Source organism: Cataglyphis hispanica, chromosome 7 (genome assembly GCF_021464435.1).
Source record: "Cataglyphis hispanica isolate Lineage 1 chromosome 7, ULB_Chis1_1.0, whole genome shotgun sequence".
NCBI classification, from domain to species: domain Eukaryota; kingdom Metazoa; phylum Arthropoda; class Insecta; order Hymenoptera; family Formicidae; genus Cataglyphis; species Cataglyphis hispanica.
In genome coordinates, this window is record NC_065960.1 from 1439273 (window position 1) to 1456349 (window position 17077).

At 37.9% G+C, this 17077-nt stretch overlaps 1 protein-coding gene across 2 annotated transcripts in view; it reads right to left on the reverse strand.

Annotated features, from left to right (window-relative positions):
* The window catches only part of LOC126850891 (muscle calcium channel subunit alpha-1), a 61124-nt gene that overhangs the window by 32528 nt on the left and 11519 nt on the right, over nucleotides 1-17077 (reverse strand). For both annotated transcript variants that reach the window (XM_050594333.1, XM_050594334.1), the window contains exons 2-13: nucleotides 13074-13652; nucleotides 12721-12826; nucleotides 8494-8633; nucleotides 5563-5669; nucleotides 5206-5358; nucleotides 3418-3614; nucleotides 2952-3055; nucleotides 1754-1914; nucleotides 1201-1303; nucleotides 705-850; nucleotides 499-572; nucleotides 124-275 (exon numbers count right to left, since the gene is read on the reverse strand). In XM_050594333.1, the coding sequence (XP_050450290.1) occupies nucleotides 124-275; nucleotides 499-572; nucleotides 705-850; nucleotides 1201-1303; nucleotides 1754-1914; nucleotides 2952-3055; nucleotides 3418-3614; nucleotides 5206-5358; nucleotides 5563-5669; nucleotides 8494-8633; nucleotides 12721-12826; nucleotides 13074-13438 (1808 nt within the window). In that variant the 5' untranslated portion in view covers nucleotides 13439-13652. The remainder of the gene's footprint in view (nucleotides 1-123; nucleotides 276-498; nucleotides 573-704; nucleotides 851-1200; nucleotides 1304-1753; nucleotides 1915-2951; nucleotides 3056-3417; nucleotides 3615-5205; nucleotides 5359-5562; nucleotides 5670-8493; nucleotides 8634-12720; nucleotides 12827-13073; nucleotides 13653-17077) is intronic.

The window sequence follows — 17077 nt, forward strand, 5'->3', positions numbered from 1 at the left end:
TGTCAAAGCTTCGCGTTTCCCGGAATATTCTCGTATTACATCGTCATGTTAAATATCGTTGTGACTTAATTTTACAAGAGTTAGGCTGAATATAAATTATATCTCGAAGAGAGAAGTACTCACTTTGTTACTTTGAATACCCTGAGCAATCGGACGCAACGAAGCACGGAAATGCCAAGAGGTGGCATGACCTGTGTACGTGTAAGTATCATTTCGGTGATCGAGCCGATCACGACGAAACAGTCGAAACGATTGAACAACGAGACGAAATAACCCTGCGAAATAAATTATAGTAGCCGAAGATTAAGAACGTTCAAGATATTTGAAGAAAAAATATTTATATGCATCTTTCTTTATTCAACGAGAAAAAGAATTAAAATGAATTAAATAATGTATGACATTAATATTTATTAATTATTAATAATATTATAACTTTACGTTATATTTTCCATGTCAATAAAGGAAAATCATGGAAAAATAAGCGACGAGATTACTCACCTGAAAACCTAAACTGTACATCTTCAACATCATCTCCATGGAGAAGAGTACGATGAAGAACATGTTCGTGTATTCTGATGACAAACGAAAGATGCTCACGTTACGAAACGCATTACTAGAGGGGCCGGTGCGGTTTATAATTAAAGGCAAATACACGTTAAGTCGATTTTATTTTCGCTAAGCAAGCAGCAAGAGACGATATTTACCTTGAAAATTGTCCAACCAATGCGGCTGATTGTAATGCTCTGTGGCGAGAACGCCAGTATTCAAGAAAACCAGAACTATGATGAGCCAATAGAAGACCTGGGACTTCACTGCCTTTCGGCAAGCTCTTCGCATCCGCCTGTTCACTCTGCAAATTCGCATCACAATGCGCGAATGTAAGTTTAAAGCTTGCACTTTCGCCCACTCGGTTGCGTTTATACGAGCGCTTAGCAAACTTGTTTGAACTTTCGGATAAATGACGCTTTGATCTCCATTAAGACGCTTCATGTATACATACGCGTAACAATTCCGCGATGGTATTTCAGAGGAGGAATTTTCTCAAGTCTAACACACACACACACACACACACACAGAACGTAAAATGCCGAAATATTTGCGACGATGGCTCTCTATCGCGCGGCTTTTATATTTCTTAAAATGTAATTTCTTAAAAAGATAGAAATTTTGAAAAGGGATTTTTCCGCAAAAATCGATTACCTCTCTAAGTCTCGTTTCTTCTTTTTCCAAGCGGACTCTTGTTGGATACCTTCTTCATCACCCTCCAATTGATCCGTGCTCTCTATTTCGTTTTGCAGCTTCGCTATATAATATCAAACTCCGTCAATTAATTAGCATCTCATAACTAGGGAGAGTAAGTTATTTCATCTCGCAGAATTTAGTTTAATGAACAACGTCCCAAATTCAGATTATTCGCAACTATATACTCATTTACATAAATATTGTGTGAATTTAGTTGCGTAAATATTGCGATATATATGGGAACATCGAAAAATTACTCAATACAAATTTCTTTTTGTCCAAAAATTATTTTACATAAATATATAGTTGCTTCCGATATATTCTATTTTTTTTTTTTTTAGAAATGTGTAGAATATGTGAAAAATAATTAAAAATTATTGAAATATTTATAAATATCCAATTATTTTCAATACATAAATTTATATTTTTATTAATTAAAAATAATTAAATATAATAAAATATATATATATATATATATATATATTTATAAATTTTTTTATCCAATACATACTTTTTCCGTCTTGCTTCGGTTCATCAGTCTCCGGCTCGATGTCCTCGGCCTGCGTTATCCAGTCGAGATAACCCCTGAGATCGTCCTCTATCTGCTGTTTCTCCCTGAGCTTATGAAAGTCACCACGCGCCTTTGCCTTCTCTCTCTCCTTGGAGAATTCACTGTACCAAAAATGAGACAGAGTGCACATACAATCGCGTCGCGTTGTGATTAGAGGTACGCGACAGGCGCGTAATTGAAACATTGAAAGGCGATGAAACGGAAATCGAGCCGGGCGTGAAAAAGGATGGGAAAAGAAGCAGGGAAAGGTTTTCCCTTCATTCGCCCGTGCTTGCTTCGATCTCTCACTCGACAAACGAACATGACTTTGTAAATGCATCCACGCGTATATCGAGAAATTGTGAAAAGACTCTTCTTCTCGCTTACAATTTTTCCTTTTTATGAAAAAAAAATGGAAAAACAGCAATCTAAGGATCCAATTATTCGAAGAGTAACACTTCTCTTTGATGAAAGCGCACTCCGATTAAAAGTTTTCGTTCGGCGACATGAATTTTAACATATAAGATATTCTATTCACACAAATCGAACCAAGGGAGATTTTAATTACGTTTTTCCCGATTTCCTTATCGCTTCTCTGAGGAAGCAAGCACGCTTAAAACATCCCATTGACATTTTGACGACAGGCTAATTTTCGAGCAGTCTATGATGAAACGTATTTCGAACATGTGTGTTGCGATGTTTCCGATAATGACAGTGTTTTTGCGTGCGTTGCGTTAAACGATGGATAAAACGTAAAAAGGGAAGGAAGTTAAATCGCGCTTATCATCGATATCGTTTTCACGCCTCGATTAGCCGCGCATCCTTTACCGATACGCAATGGAGTGTGTGCGTGTGTACATGTATATGAACCTAAGAAAAAGATATTTTTATCTCGTCCCCTCACATGGAGAGTAGTAGAACTCCACGAGGATAGATATCGCAAGCCAATGGTTTATATCCTTTGAAAGAATCGAGAGGATATGATATCGTTACCTCTGCATACTTACGTTTCGATGAAACATATATAATATTGAAAATTATCATTCTCAATATTTTATAAGATATAATGAACTAAGTAAGAACCGCGTATTTTCTTTTTAAAAATTCCCTTTGCCGCGATAAAGACTTTTTACAAAATAAAATTTCTTCCCACACTTACCCGGATAACACACCGAGAATTAGATTCATCACGAAGAAAGCTCCTAGGATGACCATCGAGATGAAATAAATCCATTGCCACGAGCTTCCCATTGCATCCTCGATCTAAATCAAATGTAATTATGATGATAAAGATAAAGAAAAACTAGTCTGGTTTTTGATGATTAATTTTGATTTACACGTAAAATTAATAGGCTCACTGTTAGATTCTTTATTTTTTCTTCTTCATTGTACGAATATAAATCATTAAATCAATAATAATAATAAATCAATCTAAAGATTCTCTAATATTTCCTGGAATTTTGAACAAACCTGAAAGATTAGGTCAGAATCATTTTTAAAGTGTTTTTTTTTTTTTTTTACGAGATTCGAATGCGTTAGAGATATTTTCTTTCAAGTATAACGTGAATCTACGTTTTCCCCGTGAAAATTTCATTTGACGAGATATCGCGTATGAGAAATTTTACATTATAAAGCACGTCCGTCCATCCTTCGAGAGTGACGCATTGGAAGACGGTAAGCATGGCCAGTCCAAAATTGTCGAAATTCGTGATACCGTAGTTGGGACCCTCCCAGAATTGTTTGCTGCAATGATAGTCGGCTCCGAGGACAGAGCATTGGTAGCCCATCTCGCCGCAAGGTACCGGATTGTCCATTATCTCGTCTGCGATACAAAGATGAATCGATTTTTTTTAATCTAGATGGGATAAACGGGGGAGCCGTAATAAGATCGGCCGTCGTATATAAGCGCTCTAAAAACTTCTAATTGATTCCGAGAGCAGCGAGTTTGACGTTTGTCGTAATATACCGTTAAAATGTTTGCATATTACTGTATATTACTACTCTCTATACATAATATATATCTATCTGCAAAGTGGCTCGAGACTAACACTTTTTCTCCTCCGCTAACGCGATTTATCGATCTTTCTGTCTCGTGCTTCTCCCATAAGGGAGAATTAAAGGAGCTTCATTAAGCCCGTTGCTTCGTTAAACTTTAAATACACTTGAGCCAACTCATCAACATGGCAAATCGTATCTGGATCTCTTTACCAAATTAAAATAATGAATATAATTAATTTTCATACAAATAGTACACATAAATAAAGAGTAAAAAAATATATAGCATGTAATAAAAAGGTAATTAACACAAATTTTAATTAGTGAAAGCACAATTATTCTAATTGATTATTTAGAGATTAACATTGATGATTTTTTACGATGTTATACATTTACATGAAAATGATAGAACATAAAGAATACAAATAATACATAAAAACACAATATATCAATTAATAATCATTAATATAAATTAATTCTATTTACTTTACACAGAGATAAGAAAAAAAAAAAAAAAAACTAGAAGAAAAAAAGTTGTGTAACTATCGAAAAGAAACTTGTGACACGAATTTGTCTTCTCTCTCTTTCTCTCTCTTCCTCGTCGCATCTCGACGCATCTTTATGTTCGCATCTGTATCGCCCGGGCCCGGCGACGTCCACCCGCTATTTTACGCATTCCCGTGAATCAGCTGTTTGCCGTGCGGCACGCAAGTCGCAAGCGCGCGAGTTTCTCGCGCTAATAATAATTAGATGTTAGTTTCGTGTCCGCGTCTCACGGAGCTGAATCATATCTAAAATAGCCGTCCCGGCGTAAAGTATGTTAAGAGGCTAAGCTGGGAGTTCCCCCTCAGAGCCTCTCGCCAAATCTCCTTCCTCCGTCTTTTGCCATTTCTCGGTCCCGACGTATCCTATTTTTTTCGTCGAATCCCACGGGGGTAACCCTTATCAAGATCAAACGCGATTTCTAAATAATCTAACAGATTCCAAGCAACATTTCGCATTTTAACTTCTCATTAATTTTTTATGACGAATACAGACAAACTTTCCATATATTCTATATATATATATATATATATATATATATATATATATATATATATTTAAATTTATTGTTAGTTTAGATTTAATAAAGAATTTAGAAAGATTCGCCTTTTCGGAAATATTGTTAATTTTTCGTTACATATGGCAAATAAATTAGTTATACAAAATGACATTATATAAGATAATATCTAAATTGAATTTCTTGACCAAATATCTGAGTCAGAGAGAGATTCGGGATTCAAAATTTAATAAATTTGAGAGTATCCGCGCAAACATCGATCCACGATACGTTCGCCATCGTGAGAGTTGCTGTTGCCAAGCACGTTATCCGTAAAATTTTTATCGGGGCACGTAGCAATCCTGGAGTATGCACTTACTAGTTAGGTTGTTCCTGCATGTTTTGTGCATCTTCCCAGAGAACAGCTCGAGGCCGATGATGGCGTAAATGATGATGACGAAGAGAACTAATAAAGCAATGTGCAAAAGTGGTACCATCGCCCTCAAAATAGAGTTTAGGACCACCTGAAGACCTACATAGATGACGAATCGATTTATCTCTGTCAATTATCTCTCTCTCTCTCTCTCTCACATACATACATTAATTATTATTAATTCTTTAAACAATTAAATAGTGTATCTTGACATTTCATAGATTGTGTCCAAGTGCAATTTAATTCGCTTATTTTCTTGATGTTACTCGCGACAAAATCGATATTTTGAGCGAAAAGTCTTACTTGGAACACCGGAAACCAGCCTGAGAGGACGCAGAACACGGAACGCCCTTAAGGCCTTGATGTCGAAACCCTCCTTCATGAGCATCATTAGCACCGTGCTTATCATCCTACAAAGAGAAAGGCAAAAATGTTTTTTATACAGCAGGCAAATAAGGATTAACGACTTGATGATAAAATTGATACTTCATAATATAGGCTGAAAGTCATTTTCCCAGAAGATAATTTGTCCCTGAAGGAAAGAGCTTTCTGTGCCAAGGCTAATAGTATTATAAATGTTATGGCGGCATTTATGAGAACGTTTATGAGGCATAAAAGGAGGAAACGGAAGCTTTCTTTCCTCCTTAAACAAACAAGAGGTATCGCGATCTTTTTTTTTTTTTTTTTTTAAATACCCTTCTCCGAAATTATCACACATTTGATAGCAATTAATTTTTTGTAACATCACGTTTTTAAATTATCCGCAAATATTCAACGGATCCAAGTTTATGACGTTATCGCAAACGAACCGAATGAATTCGCCGACCGGAAAGAAACGATCTCGTCCGATGAGACAATTTCGAATGTTACCGACGACTGCATTTTCCTCATGTACATTAGGCTGCATGTGATTTGAATAATGGCTCTTGCATAACGGCCGCTTTGCAGGGTGGAAGAGAAAGAGAGAAAGATGTGGATGCGCATGTTCTCTCCCGCGGGACATTAAGACGGATCGATTCGCCGTGTCGTTAACCGAGAGCGATAAAGTTATCAGGCGGGAGAGGAAGCACCACGTCATGTCGGTTATATGCGAAGCGTGCGCTTTGCGAAAATAGGTAGACAGTTACTAGCTTGTCGATAACGAAACGCCGTAATCCGGGATAGATTTTTCGCGAACAGTCCTCCGCGCGGAGTAAATAAATTTGCGTCGCGAATCATTAAGCGGAGGAAACGGCGCGAGGATGGTTTGATTTCGACATGCTCTGCTTGTCAATTTCTCACTTTTATATAACACGCGCGCGTGTGTCTGTGCGGCTTCTCTCTCATCTCTTTACTCTACAAAAATCGATGTGATCGCGTAAATAGGGTATTATTATTTACATCATGTATATATAATAACGCGTACGCGATATATCGTGATGGTAATAGATGCGTATAGGGATCCTGGCGCGGATGGATTATGATATCGGCATACGCATCTCGCACGCATGTAATCACGATTAATGATTCTTTAATAATTTTCTATGGGAAACTCCTGAAAGAGAGCGGGATCAGAGTATTTTCCTCGAAATATCAAATATACGCAACGCGTCGCATCTTTTATGATTTTCTTTTGAAAAAATACGCATTTCCCGAGAATTATTTCAACACCAATATACGACGCGTCAATAGTCACGAGTACAAATTCTCCGCGTGTAGGAGCAATTTGCCGAGATATTAATTACGATGGAAACTCGATCGGAGCTCGACCACCGTGTAAAGAAGGGAGGGGGAGGGGGAGGGGGCAGACCTATTGGGGGTATTATCGAGACTTGAACGGCGTTCATGAATTTTCAATCACCGATCGCGCGCACACGTTGTTACACCGGGCCGGATTTGATTTACACGCATGAGTGGCGACATTACGTTGGCCGATCGTTCGAGCATGCCTGGATTATATCGCAAATTAATTCTCTAACCCGCCTCAGCGGGTGTGTTATAATCCGAGTGCCAATGTTCCATTGCGCCCATCGCGAGGAAAATTTTTCGATTTCCTTCCTTCCTTCCTTCCTTCCTTCCTTCCGGTGCCGATTACGCTCCGCGAATATACCGGTGGTTTTTGTTCGTAAATCAATCTCGAATCAATTTCATCAACTTCGCAGCTTCGTGCGCGTTTTTTATAAAATAAAGTTTTGCAATTTTTCCGTTTGCCTTTTTAACTTACGTTTGCTGGCTTTTTAATGCATACGTGAAAACATAAAAATATTCCGATAACTTAGAAGAGAGTAACTTTGTTCAGGTGCTTCCTGCATAATTAGTACACAGTGAGAAATCACTTTAGTATTTATAAGACTCGCCTCTCCATCTCTTATAAATGTTAAAGCTTGCTAGAAAGGGCTTGCTTTTTGCGATACTGTTGTAAGAAACAGTGATCGATAATTTTTTCTCCCCTTTTCCTCTCTATCCCCATAATATGTGTGAAATTATCTTATATATATTTTTTATATAATAATTATATATAATTATACCTGAATTTTTTTAACATATTGAGTTGCGAAAGTAACTTATTTCTATATTTAATATTAATGTTCAATATCGATCACCAAGCGAATATTCCAAGGTAATCGAGTTTTGCTGCTACCATTCGTGAATTTTGGTGGACCGTTATCGATATTGTGTGCGGGAAAACATTAACAGATGCAAATTATCTAACGGCAAAGTATACATGATCGCCACGCACTATCGATTACATCGACATTGATCCAATTAGGTTGCAATTCATACAAGTTGTTAAATGCTATATGTACCTTTATTGATTCTCGCTCATCGAATTTCGAGGAAAACGAGTTTATCAGAACAAACGTCGAATGTAACTTTGAAAGGTCGTACTTAAGTGTCCAATTTTTCGTTAGAAACTTCAAATAAGAGGAGACGGATATTTAAAGAGAAAGATATCTTTAACTTAGAGAAGCTTAGTTTCTTTTAGAAATGCGTTAGTAAATGAGAATATATATTGGAAAGGAAATTCGCTAATGTATTTAATTGTAATATTAATTTAATTTAATTACAGCAAATCTGATTAATAATATATTGAATTTGTAAATATAATAAATAAAAATATTTTAGTCGTGAATTTATTTTTATCAAAATAAATAAATTTCTTACATTTTTTTTCATGAATTAAAATCGATTCTTCATCTTTTTGTGGACAAAACATTAAATAAATGGGAAGATTTATTAAACTGATGTACTTACCCAATTACGACTATCGTGAAATCCAGCAAATTCCAACCGTTGCGGAGATAAGCTCCCGGATGGGCGACAAAGCCATAAGCTATGATCTTCATCACGCACTCCACCGTAAAAATCACAAGAAAAATGTACTCTATCTTTTCCTGCAACAAAACGTAAGAAAAATTGTTGCAAAAAATAGGGAGAAGACATTAGCGTCGATCCATTATTTCCAAAAGAGCATTCGAAGCGAAAGTTACAAACGGGAAACTTTTCTTAATCAAATAATTGTAATGATGCTACGATTGATAAGTATCGAGCGATAAGATGCACTGCCGCAATTTGGTCGCGGGACACGTTTCATCAAGCGAGGGTAATTGAAAGCGACGGGAACAAATTGCGGCGAATTGCAATTAAAAACGAGCCCAAGAAGACAATGTTTTGCGCACACGGACGTTAAACAGTTAAAGCACGAGCGTCGCGTTGCAGTTGGATTACGACGAGTTACGACGAGAACGTGATCGCCGTTTAAACGGAAGAGGGTGTCAATGCGCGCCGATATTTTTTTACGGAACTTGTGAACACTTGCATCTTTCTCTCTCTCTCTCTCTCTATACTACAATGAATAACCTGTTGCTGTTTTCTTCTATTTTTTTTTTTTTTCTCGTTTTAATATCTCTTTAATTTTATTCCGCCGCGGTTAGTTCGAAGAGACTTTAACAGAACACTCTCTCTCGAAATTTCGAAACTTTGATCAACTCGTTATCAATTCGCGGAATTAATTACTTATCATATAAGCCGCAGAACTGTATAACACTCTGAAACTTTTACCATATCATTTTACAAGTGATGGGAGATTGAAGTTACATGTATGGATGATAAAAATTGATAAACTCACGACTGCGACATAGCAAAAGGATCTGATGTAATTTTCACGGAATACAAGAATAATATATTCAGAAAATACAGAATACATTTATAAAACAGAAAATGATCACAATTCTTAAGAATTTAATAGTGTTTAATAGTAATTTAATTTAATTATTTAATAGTAATTTAATAGTCTTTTAATTGTACAAAAAATGCAAAAGTAAATGTGTGCCTTAGAAAACGAGTGAGTTGAAGACTAACTTTTCGACATTGATCACCCCCTCTGATTAGCGTGACTCACGGGTAGTAGTACTAGCAGCATCGTCGGCCATCGCGCAAAAGGATTAATCGACGCATGACATAGTTGCGGTTACGGGGAAGGGAAGGGAGGGAAAAACGGTACAGGCCTTGGTGAGAAAAAACAGGCGAAACAAAAGGAAGAAGCGGAGGGTTAAAAATAAGGCCGAAGAGAGAACGCTTACTCGCTACACGTAGAGGTGGGGAAAAAAGCCGTCGTACGAGAAGAGAGAAGATATACAGAGGGGATATAGTGGACGTTAAAGGGGAAGTTGAAGGGTGCGGATACACGACCACAGAGAGAGGACACGGATTCTCACTATCTCTCTCTCTCTCTTGCTCTCTGCGCGGCATCCATTGCGTTTAATTTCCGAAATCGATCGATTATCGGTTCGCTGAAATAAGCTCGAGCGCACATTATATCGTTCGTATTGCTCGCCGATGCATGACACGTGGGCGCATCGTGCCGTTACGTGACTTTGAGGGCACAAAGTTGTGTAGAAAGTTCCCAAAGTTTTGACGGATCGCGTTGTTTCTCACTCTCTCTGTCTCTGTCTCTCTCTCTCTCTCTCTCTCTCTCTCTCTCTCTCTCTCTCTCTCTCCCTCGTTCACTCGCTCTCCTTTTTAATACTTTATTATTTCTTGCATTACGAATTTATTTTTCTTTTTGGAAGAGATATGAACATTGACTGATATTTTAGACAAATTTATAGCTCGATTTTCAAGGATTCGAAAATAAAATGATTTGTTGATTTAATGAGTATGTTCAAGTGAAATAAAAAGTGAAACATATATTCACGTGATAAATTTTTTTGCATCTCATATACCTTGTCAACTTTATTCTCTAAAGACCGTTCCCATAAATTAGATTGCTTTAATTAATTGTTGATCTTCTCATTAACACTCACTTCATATACGTTCCATTATTAAATCGTCTCTCATTAGAAAATGCATTTGTATTACGCACGGTTTTTTTACTTAATCACGTGAGAATTAATATTCGCCGTCACGTGAGCGAAATACGGAAAGAGCAGGTGGCAAGGCCAGGACCGTAGATATTACGCAAATCTTCTCGCCGAATAATAGATCCGCGGCTGCGATATTAAATGCCAAATCGTGTCCGGATCTAACGAATATTTTATGCTGTGTGAGAGATTAGACTATTCGATTTACGCCATATATTTGCGCTTTGAGTGCTGCATGTACTAGTTCATAGCACTTGTATGGAATTTTGTGTTTGAAGGCATTTTATTAGATTGAGATTACTTTATAAATGCGATGTTTGATCGCAAAATCTTTACCACTAAAAGATTTTTAAATATATTATATATAAAATGTATATTTTGTATACATATGTATAAATGAGAAAAAGTAATTTCATATTTAAATTGAGTACTACTTTCTTCATGATTTTTTATGTTAATGAATTATTTTTCCATTATTTTATCTTTGAAAACTAACGGATATTCATAAAAATCTTTTCACACACACATACATGGAGCGACGTATATATTGGGAATATTTGATGTAATTTCATATTCTTGTGATGCTAAAAGATATCACAGTTGTCGGAGTTTTATCTCGATTGAGTATCGGATGGAGACTGAAAAAGTTGCAAGTTTTTAAAGAAGACTTATAGGGAGATCGATCTTAAAAGTTGCGACTTTTTGGAGTTTGCGACTGGATTTGCGAATCTCTCCCGAAGGTATTGTTTTCGGTTCCCTATTTCTCGAAAGGGGGATGCTGAAAGAATAACACACACAGAGAGTGGCAGAAAAAAATAAATTAATATTTTACCACAGATTTTATAAGAGATTTTATAATTACAAATAACAATTTTTCTATAGTGAAAAGAGTGAAATCTGCCTGTTTCCCCATCTGTTTACAAGATTCCCATCTCTTTTTGCATTCATTAATTACATAATTTAGGATTTTTTACAAATTTTGCTTACATTTATTATTTATTCTTAATTTATGACGTCTTTCTTTCTGCATGTTTACTAATTGTATATCTATTTTCTCGATAAAAGAGAAGTTAAATTAACAGATCTGTACAGTTCACTTCACTTCGCGTTTACACGAATAGCTTTCCCGCGAATTTCCCGTTAGTCCAATCTCGACGAAGTTTCCTCTCGATATCAATTAGCGCGCAAAGGATGCCTTTGAGTGACGCAAAACGATGTCGCACCCTTTGCTGAGATACGACACGCCGATCCCACTTTAGTACGCGCATAATACAACGTAAAACTCAATTTCGAGTTGTCGCTACAACATACGAGCCGTTTCTCGTCGTGCATAAGTGATTTAGTAGCAAGTTCTGATGCGATGCTGAAGCCGAATGTCGCGAGTCTTATCTGTTAATGAACTCGAGCGACCTTCATAACTATGAATGACTTTTCAAGTCATTTCCGACAGCCAGGAGAGAGGGGGAGGGAGAAAGGAGTATCCTCGATTAATCCTCGCGCTACAGCGGCCTACATATGAAACTGCGCCTTCCAATTATAGCGCCCTGTAGAGGTGCCATGCACGCCGATCTCGAGCAAGATTGAACAATTATTGAACGTTCAGCTCGAATAAGTTTCATGCCACCAACCCCGCCAGTGTCGTCTCGAAATCGATAACTCGATAGAGGTTCGCGTGGTTCGTTGAACGGGACCGCTACTCTTTTATTGGTTGCATGGGGCCACTCATCGATTTAGACACATACATATATATGTACATATCACAATTGATAACATTGCTTTATTTCGCATTCGTTGAAATCGCACAAAGGGATTCCCGGCGACGCCTTTCATAACGGGATGATTGCCGTTTGCTCGCGATTATTTTTAGTCTCTTTCGAGGTTCCTATTTTTACTTAAATATAGATGCGCGTTATAAAATAATACACATGCACAGACTATTCAATTTCTGCTTTTATTTAGAGGAAGTTCCTATAAATAAAAATAACGGAAAAAAAATATATATATATATATATATATTTTTATTTAATGAAATTTTTTTAACAAAAATAAAATTTCTAAAATTTCTATAAATATTCTAAAAAATAAAAGTGATAATAAAAATTGTATCGAGTATACTCACCAAGTACTGATTGGTCAGGTTGGAATCGCCAAAAGGATACGGCGTGTAGACGGCCAAAGCGACGCAGTTCGCAAATATCGTCATAAGGATGAGCCATTCGAAAGGTCTGAAGGAATTGACAAAATCGAGCGAATTAAGGAAAATATAAGAATAGTCGTTGGCGCGTTAACTCTTTCGGAAATTGTCATCAACATTAACACGATTAATCCCGATATTATATTCAAATTCGAATTAAGGTCAGCTTAGAAGAGCGATTAACGCGCAGTTATTAAAGTTAGAGTGCGTAAATATCGGTTCGCCAAACTTCGCTCCGCATAGCCGTATCTTTTTAATCTCGCGAGAGCAAAGGATACTTCCATTCCACGACGCTGATGCACATCTTCCTAAGAGGGTTCGTGAGGGCGAGACAGAAGAGCGCCCGGACGGGCCTGTCGGGCGGCGGCTTACCACCCCGTCTGACGGGCCTCTTCTGGGCCGACTTGGAGGCAGCGCCGGCAGCCCCGGCGAGGCCCGTCTGCGACTGCGGGGGCGGCGGTGGCGATTGATGATGCGCATTCGCCAAATGTGCGGCATCCGGTACGCCACCGACACCACCGACGATTGATTGCTGGCCGACAATGGGGGGGGTCGCGGTGGAGGGGGTCGCGGCAGTCGGCTGGGCCCCCGGCAGCCGGGCAGGTGGGCCCAACGCCGAGCCCCCATCCCCCCCCGCGCTCATCGGTCGCTGGTGTCGAGCTCCGTGCTTCCCGTGCTACGATCACGTCTTCTTCTTCTTCTCCTGCGGCAATGCACCAGCGATTGCTGCTGCCCGGCCAAGCAGATGGAGGCGGCGATCGACGCCGATCGACGCGGTGTCTCAGAGGCGCCCCACCACGCACTGCAGCTCGCCGGCATGCTACGGCACTGGGCTGCTACGAAGCTCCCTCCGTGACCTGCGGTTAAAAGGTCGAGGTTCATGAGAGAAAAAGATAGAGAGAGAGTGAAAACCCTTTCGGCCCTAACGGCAAGTGCGCATCGCGGTGAGTGCTCTATGAATTGTAATTATTCATGAGCTAACGCCACGATGCATTTACGAACGCGAATTGATGTGCACTCTCGCGAAAATGTTTTCGCGAAATACGTAGATAAATATATTTTCAAAAATGTTACATTCAATTTTCAGTTTTCACATATTTGAGAGTAATATAAACGCAATTTTAATATTTCAATTGTAAATCATAGCCAGAAGAGCGAATTGTTCCATAATTTGCTTTATTACTTTGAAGCTGCTAATATATAGCTAATACGATCATTTTTTGTAATTTGTCCAACTAAACGAGCATATTTTTTGTATCGCGAATAATAAATAAATTTGATATCTCCAACGTTTATTCCACACTGAACACGAACATTATTTAGACGAAACGCATATGACGCTGCTGGAAGAAAGAGTAGATTATATATTGATGTTGAGAAGCGTACGCAAAGCTGGCGATCCCACGCCTACGTCTTTTATGCGAAAAACGGGATATTCCCGGCAATTCGAGAATTATTCAGTCTCAAACGACGCAATTATACGTTTGACGGTGCAAATCCACCGAGTAGAAGCAGTGTATATAATGCAGCGGGGAGCGCGCAGCCTTTCGATTGCACCATGGGTGCAATAAAAAAAAATAACAAGACTACTGAATGAAAAGAACTCGATACAACGACGATTATTTGGGGGCAGCTTTTCTACGATCCCGGCGCTACCAATCAACTGCAGGATTTTTTTGCCCGAGAATCAGCTCGTCTATTTCTCTCAATTTTGCGAAAAACATTTGGAGTGATCGAAAATTCATACTCCCTTGATAGAATATAATATAAGATTAATTATTTTTTTAACATTCTAGAATAAATTCTAATACTTGCAGTTTTAATTTTTTGAACAATATAAAAAATATAGGAAATATTTTAAATTATATTCTTTTCTTTTAGTTTTTTTAGCGTTATAGATATTTTATGTTAATGACGATAAGCATTTACTTAGCATCACAAAAATAAATTTTATATTCGTTTCCCGTTAACGAAGATGCGAGAGAAGACGTGAGTCATCGTAAGTTGAGCGAAATTACTGGAACAGTGAAAAAGCACTCTAATAGCACATTTATTCCGCCCCTTCGAAATCCCGGAAGCGGCCGAAGCCGCATGTAAATTACGCGCAGATCGTACGTGGTAACATGACAATTACTCGCGATAGAAATCTGTTGAAACATTCGCGTTACAGTATATCACGGTCAATGCTTTGCCGACCCCGTACTCCTACTATCGCGTACAATAAATTATTTATAGGAGATTGCTGTTACGCGGGCAAATTATTTGCGATTAACGAGCATGTCGAGTTTTCGATCGATTTTCTTGCAGCGCAAACGGAACCTGATTTTAAGGTCGACGATTTTAAGACCAATCGGCCGATTCTTCCCGTAAATCCACGTTGCAAATCCGCAAAGAGCACTTTTTATTTCAAATCAATTCTCTCGCTAGGATAATTAATAGGATAATTCTGTCACAGATAACTATATCTTTGAGGGTTTAATATTAAGTCCACTTTAAGTTTTTCAAATTTTAAAGATCATATTTTTAATGGATAAATATTACAGATATTGAAAATAATAATTATAAATAATTAATAAATATTTAAAAATTGACAAAGATTTATATAACTAAAAATACATTTAATTGTATCATGTATACATAATTTTATTATCATTTTATTATTAAACTCATTCTTTTTTCACTTCATGGACCTTCGTTTCCTTAAAGAAAAAAAAGAAAAAGAAACAAAAGTGACTTTTGCACTTATATAGAGATCCACCATATTTTATCTGTCGATACAATAGTGTACGAAACGACCGTCATTCGTCCGAAGAAAACATCGGCTGCGAGAGAGGAGAGAGAGAGAGAGAGAGAGAGAGACTAGGGAGCCCTGGGATTTATAGCCGAGTTGTGCTATCTTTAGTAAGCCTAAATACTAGAAAGCTCTACCTACGCGGGCAAGTTTCTCGCGTTCCCGTGCCTGGTGTCGCGACACTTGTAAACTTGTGTTTTAATCGCCTCTACCTCTATGGCCTCTTTGCACGATACGATCGCAACTCGGACCGCGAATATACACGGTAATGAATCATGTACATTTTGTGCGCAAAATATTTCGCGATTTATCTCCGAGTATCGTCCGAGTCATCTTGCCTACGAGGCAATGTTCTCGAGAACAAACATCTCGCGACACAGTTTTTTTTACAAAAGAGGAAACATGCCAATATATTTAATTAATTTACAATTAATTTAAATTATTTAAAATGTTTTCCGAGGGTGACTAAAGAGGGATGTTATTTATAAATTATTATTCGCGATTCTGCGAAACTATTAATGCGCATCGAGAGCACCCTGTGATTCAGAATGACGAAATAGAGTGCAATGGGCGTAAATTTATAGATAGCAATGACATATATTTAAAAGAATCAAGATCACTTGTGGGATGGATAAAGTTTTGAATTTCTTCCTTAATATTTTTCTATCCTTCTTTTCGCAACAAAATTACTTATTAATCGATAATTACTTATATGCTTATATTGATATAAATTAGAAAGATGAAAATAAGTTTCTCTCGCATAATAATTTAATACATCAGATAAATGAGAATTAACATATGCTCTGTTCTATGTATTCCATAATAGACATTTATATGTATATGTGATAATCAAATCTAACGCGTAATTCACGTTCAGAGTGCGATGCAAGGCAAGCATTCAGAAACAGCATGATCCTTCCCATTCGGGTTCGTGGCATTTAACCAAGATTGATCCCGAGATTTCGTCCCGTTATTCCTTTGATGCCGGCTTCGTCTATCCAAAAGATCACGGCCGCAGCTCGACATTGTCCGCTAATCCTATCGTCCGCGACTTACGTACGCGTATGTGTGACGTATATATCTGTGTAGCGTTTCGTTCTGCGAGTCGCTTCTGCAAACTTCGGCATTTGCTGAATTATACAACGTGAATCCTCGGCTGTGCGAATAAATGATTCACCGAAAATCGCGAACAGTTTCGAGTTACCGAAACCGTCCCAGATGTCGAGGCGCGTGAATTCTCGCGAGCGCATTTCACCCCTTCTCCCTCAAGCGCAGCGGGAGAGAGAGAGAGAGAGACTCGATTTGCATGTTTCACGCGATTTGGTGACACGGTCGAGGATACAAATCCACCATGATTCTTCGAAGATTGCGATCACGCTTACCGATAAATTTACAGCACATGTGACTGACAATTAATTCTGGTTTAAAGATTATCTATTAATCTTCGAGATTACAGTTATGATAGAAACAAAAAATTTAATATTTTAATAA